Source organism: Aureococcus anophagefferens (genome assembly GCF_000186865.1).
Source record: "Aureococcus anophagefferens unplaced genomic scaffold AURANscaffold_39, whole genome shotgun sequence".
Taxonomy (NCBI): domain Eukaryota; class Pelagophyceae; order Pelagomonadales; family Pelagomonadaceae; genus Aureococcus; species Aureococcus anophagefferens.
In genome coordinates, this window is record NW_008705596.1 from 347,545 (window position 1) to 353,171 (window position 5,627).

The 5,627-nt window shown below is 74.9% G+C and overlaps 1 protein-coding gene across 1 annotated transcript in view; it reads right to left on the minus strand.

Annotated features, from left to right (window-relative positions):
* Nucleotides 1–1,316, minus strand: part of AURANDRAFT_67453 (hypothetical protein) — a gene marked incomplete at both ends in the record, with an annotated part of 5,406 nt that extends 4,090 nt beyond the window's left edge. Inside the window, 2 exons of the mRNA XM_009042901.1 lie at nt 52–335; nt 464–1,316. Coding sequence (XP_009041149.1) covers nt 52–335; nt 464–1,316 — 1,137 coding nt within the window. The remainder of the gene's footprint in view (nt 1–51; nt 336–463) is intronic.
* Nucleotides 1,317–5,627: the final 4,311 nt, after the last annotated feature.

Sequence of the window (5,627 nt, forward strand, 5' to 3'; positions counted from 1 at the left end):
CCGCCCCGCGTCGCGCGCGAGGTCCGGCGGCAGGAGCCGGAGGCCGTGGACCGCGCCGCCGACGTCGACGGCCGCGGGGCCCCGGGGCCCGCGCACGTCGAAGACCGCCGTCGCGCGCGCCTTGGCGCCGTGCACGAGCAGGAGGTCGTCCGTCGCCGAAACGCCGTAGGGCCCCGGGAAGCCCGGCTCGAGCGTCCGCAGGGGCGCGCAGCCGTCGCGCCGCACGGCGAAGACGTCCAGCGCCCGCGCGCCCGGCCGCCGGTGGAGCAGGAGGGGCTCGCCGTAGGCCGCCGCGAGCAGCAGGTCGCGCGGGTCGAGCGCGGGGCCGCCGGCGCCTGGGCGGCACAAGGGTGATTCAACGTCGCTTCAACGTGAGTGTTCCGCGCGCGCGCGTCCCGACAAAAGCATCCACGCTGCGAGACCGTTCCGAGAGATGATCGCTCGTCCAAAAATCAGCCGAAACGAGTGGAAAACGGCCGAGAGAGGAGCCTTTGAAGTTGGGCATGTCGCTCTCTTGTGCCGCCCCGGCCGGCGCCGTAGCCGGCGAGCGCGAGCGGCGGGACGCGCTCCGGCGGCGGCAGCTCGAAGCGCGGCAGGTCGCCGACGTCGCGCCGGAGGAAGTAGCAGCGGAGCTCGGAGCCGTCGGGCCCCGTCGCGAGGACGAGGAGCCGGTGCGCTGGCGCGTAGCGGAAGCACCGCGTCGCGTGGCCGAGGGTCCGGACGAGCTTGCACTGGCCCCGGGCCGACGACACCTTGTAGAGGTCCGCGCCGCGCGTCGTGACGACGATCAGGTCCTGCGACGTGCCGCCGTGGTCGGACCAGAGCACGCCGCCGGGCACGACGCGCGGCGCGCCGTCGCCGCCGCCGCCGCCGCCGCCCGCGAGGCGCTCGAGGAACGCGCCGACGCCCGGCGCGCCGCCGCGGACCTCGACGCGCCAGCGCCGCGGGCCGTCGGCCTCGGCGACGAGCACGAGGGTCTCGGACACCTGCACCGCGAGGAGCGACCCGTCGAGCGACGACACCGCGAGCCGGCACGCCGTCGCGCCGACGAGGACGCCCCGCGGCGGCGGCGCCGCGGCGCCGCGACCGAGGCCGTAGGCGACGAAGGTCGCCTTGCGCTGGACGACGACCTGGCCCAGGGCCTCGTCGTAAAAGTAGGCGTCGCCGGGGCACAGGCGCACGGTCGCGTCGAGCTCGCGCAGCGCCACGGCCGCGGGGCTCGCGCGCAGCGCGTCCATGCGCCGCGCGAGCTCCGCGGACTCGGCCGTGTCGCCGACGCCCGCGGGCGCCGGCGTCGCGGCGCCGACCACATCCATAGCTCGTGAGCAAATTTGATGCACCGTTCCTGGTTGAACGTTGCCGTGAGCATGCCAGACCGCGGAAGCGTTGGTAGTAGCGAGGGGATTCGCGACGAATGGCCGTGGTTTCCAGTTTGGCACGGCTCTGGTCTCCCCTCGCGGTACCGCGCGGCTGAAGTCGGCCAGGTGTGCCGAGGTCGTTGGGTTGCTCCCCAGAACAGCCGTCGGCAGATATCTGGCCACCACGGCCCAACGCCAGGCGCGGTCCACGAGCAGGAGCATGCGACGGGCTGGAGGCGCGCCGGCGCGCGGTGCCACGCACAGCCGGCGCGATTGATGTTGTAAGGAGGGGAATAGCAACCACTGCGGCGGCGATCCGTTGAGCTTTGGTTTACTCTCGGCTCGCTATGTATTTGGTTCCGCTGATTTCGGGCCGAGAAGCGCCGAGACGGCATGGACGCATTAAATTTAGTCGAGCGCGCCTACCACCGCGCGCGCCCCCCCGCGTGCAAGATCGCTGGGACTGCGCATAGCGCACACATCGGGGCTGCCATCCGCGAAGGAGCGGCAGCGTTTGGATTGCGACTCGCTGAGAACGCAAGCGGCTTCGGGCGACCGATTTGACGGACGCGATGCCCCTCCCCCGGCCCGTGAGCGGCCCGGGCAGCCCCGCGCAGCAGCAGGGATCGTCCGCTGTCGACCCGAGAGCGCCCTGCCACAAGGGTTGGCCCCGCGGACCCGAGGAAGTCGATCTGACATGTTCGCGCTGAAACCGCGTCGCGCGCGCCCGCACGCCCGCGCGCGCGGTGTCGCACGTCGTCCGAGCCAAGTCAGCAACTGAGCAGCCCGAGGGTATCAGACATGTACCCCGAGCCTCCGAGCCAGCCAGCACGCTGCCCAGAGCCCAAAATGGGCTGCCTTCGGCTCGCAGAGCATGCCGAAATGCTCGAACTTCGCGCAGCGATTCCGGACGACGGTCAGGGTGTCCATGGTCACGGAGCACGTTTCCGAGCACACCAGAGGCACGTCTGCCGCGATCCGTAGCCCGTGACCATGGACAGCCGGCCGCGCGCGCGCCGGCAAATGCCAAAGAGAGGCTCTCCCTGCTTCTCCCCTCATGATGTCTCAGTATGCGATCTGTTGAAGGTCGAGCTTCGGGTCGCCCACAACCTCGCCGTCCTCCGACGCCGTGCCGAGCGTCCAGTTCGGTGATGAGACGTGCAGCGATGACGGGCCTGCTGCTCCTGTGCCTGCCCGCCGCGGCGTTCGTCGCCCCGCGGTCGTCGCTGGTCGCGCCTCGGCCGCTCCGGTCGTCGCCGCTGCGCATGGCCGCCGAGGAGCCGGCGCCGCCGCGCGGCTTCGGCGCGCTCCTGCGGCGCCTCGGCGCGTCGGCGGCGCCGGCGCTCAGGTCGGCGTCGGCCGTGGTGGCGCCGGGCCTCGAGTCCCTGGCGCCGGCGAGCGCGCCGCGGCCGCTGTTGTCGTGGGCGAACGCGCCCTACGCGGCCGGCGGCGCGTTCGCGGCGTACCGCGCGTACAAGGCCTTCGAGGGCGTCCGCGCGGACCAAAAGAAGCTCATCGCCGACTACGGGACCAAGGGCCTCGTGCTCGGCCGGAAGCAGTCCCGGGCCCAGTTCGCCGCGGCGACGGCGCTCTACAAAAAGAAGCTCATGTACGTGCCGCGGGGCTCCGAGCTCTTCGCGTCCGGCCTCGCGGCCATCGCGAACAAGCCCGCGTCCGCGGCGTCCCTCACCGCCTTTCGGGACCTCCTCGCCGTCTACGACCTCGGGCCCGGGCCCAAGGCGGCCGCGGCCCTCGAGAAGGTCCTCGAGACGAAGGCGACGAAGACGTCGGAGCGCGGCAAGCTCCTCTTCTACGCGGACCGCTGCGGCCTCGCCAACGACGCGCTCCGCAAGCTCGCCGCCGAGGGCCTCGACAACTCCCTCGACTTCCTCGCCGCGTCGCAGGCGGGCCTCGGCGAGCAGGCCTACGTCGCCGCGCTCAAGAAGTCCGCGTCGTCGCCGCCCTACGCGGCGGACGCCGGTGCGGCCGAGGCGCTGGGCCTCGCGCCGGCCCGCGCCGCGGAGCTCCTCGGCGACCTCAACGCGCCGCCGGAGGTCGACACGCGCGAGGACTGGCGCAAGGACCTCGAGGCCGCCGTCGAGGCGGAGAGCGGCCCGCTGCCCGACGACGTCGACACGACGGACAAGTTCGCGCCCGACGGCGGCAAGGACGAGATGATGCTCACCTGCGAGTGCGACGAGTGCGGCTACACGCTCTTCATCGCCGCGGGCCGCGAGGGCAAGTTCTTCGGCAACAACTACAAGTGCCCGACCTGCGGCGCGCCCAAGTCCAAGTTCACCATCGACGAGGCGCCGTCCAACTAGGCCGGCGCGCGCCAAGGGGGCCGCTAGAGGGACCTTTGTGACGCCTTCGACGGACGGCATGTTGACGTCGATGACGACTCGTTGACGCAGCGCACACAAATTACATGATGGCCGCCTCGCACTAGACCCTGCCGCTGCTCGTCGCTCGCGCATGGCCGCGGCGAGACGCGCGGTCGGTGCGCTCCTGCTGCTCGCGGCGTCGCGCGCCGGAGGCGCCGGCGGTCCGATCCACGTCGTCGTCGCCGCGTCGCGGAACCACTACGCGGGGCTCCTCGCCGTCGTCGCCTCGGCGACCAACGCCACGGGCGCCGACGCGGGCCGCCTGCGCTTCCTGCTGCTCGTCGACGGCGCCGGCGACGCCGCGGCCGTCGGCGCCGCGGCCGCGTGCGCCGCGGGCGACTCCGGCGCGCGCGTCGACGCGCGGGCCTTCGCGCTCTCCGGTCGTCTCGCGGCCGCGGACCGGTCGCGGACCGCGCGCCTCGGCGACGCGCTCAACTACGCGCGCGGCCGCGCGGCACAGCGGGCCGCCCGCGCGGGGCGCCGCGGCCGCGCGTCGCGCGGGCCGTCGCGTCGACCCCGCCGCGCGCGCGCGCGCGGACGCGTCGCGTCCGAGGCCGTCCCGCGCAGGCGCGGTTCTTCGTCGGCGACCTGCTGCCCGAGGCGCGGCGCGCGATCTACCTCGACGCGGACGTCGTCGTCGAGGCGTCGCTCGCGGGCCTCGACGGCGCCGCGGCGGCGGCGTTGGCGAACGCGTCGGCCGTACTCGCGGCGGCGCCGCGCGACTTCAAGCGCGTCTGCGACCACCTCGTGAACTGCGGCGCCGCGGCCGTCCTCGCGCGCTTCGCGGACCCCGCGGCGGCGCTCCACGCGTTCAACGCGGGCGTCGTCGTCTTCGACCTCGACCGCTGGCGGGTCCGGCGGCTCGCGGCCGACGTCGAGCGCTGGGTCGCGGCCAACGCGGCGGCGGACCCGCCCATCTACCGCCTCGGCAGCAACCCGCCGCTCGTCCTCGCCGTCGGCGAGGACTGGGCGCGGCTCGACCCCCGGTGGAACTGCATGCGCGGCATCCACCGCCAGCACCCGCACAACACGGCGTGCTGGCGCGACGCCTTCGTCCGCCACTACCCCGGCGGCGCCAAGCCCTGGGCCATGGCGCCGGCGGACGCCGCGGCCCTCGGCTGGCGCTTCCCGCGGCGCGCGGCCTGCGCCGCGGACCTCGAGCGGCGCGCGGAGCGCGGCGTAATCGCGACTTGAGGTAGTCCGTGAAGCGGCGGGAGCCGGCACGGTGCCGAGAGGCAGCCCCGCGGGCGGCCGCATGGGCCCGCGCGCCGATGCCGGCGCGTCGCGGCGTCGAGGGCCGCGCGGCGCATGAGGCGCGGGCGCGCGGCGGCCGTCGCGCTCGCGCTGCTCGGCGCGTCGTCGCTCGTGACCTTCTCGGCGCTCCGCGGCGACGGCGACGACGGGCCGCACCTCACGCCGCGGACCGCGCTGCGGACGCCGCCGTTGCCGGCGCCGCCGTTGCCGGCGCCGTTGTCGGCGCCGCCGTTGTCAGTGCCGCCGTTGCCGGTACCGGCGCCGCCGCCGCCGGCGGCGGACGGCACCTTCGCGGCGTTCCGCGCGGCGCGGGGCCCGGCCGGGGGCGGCCCCGGGTGCGCGCTGCCGGCCGCGGCGCCGGCGGCGAGCCTCCACGTGCTGCACCCGGGCAAGACCGGCGGCCGGAGCCTGGCGAGCGCCGTGCGCTGCCAGCCGCGCATCCGCAAGCTCGCGCACCACGCGCCCGCGGGCGCCGCGGGGCCGAACGCGACGTACGCGATCGTGCTCCGGGAGCCCCGGGACCGCCTCGCGTCGGGCCTCGCGTTCATGGTCAAGGGCGGCGAGGGCATCGGCGACGACGCGGCCGCGGGCGCGACGGGCTTCGTCGAGAACGGGCCCTGCCACGCGTTCC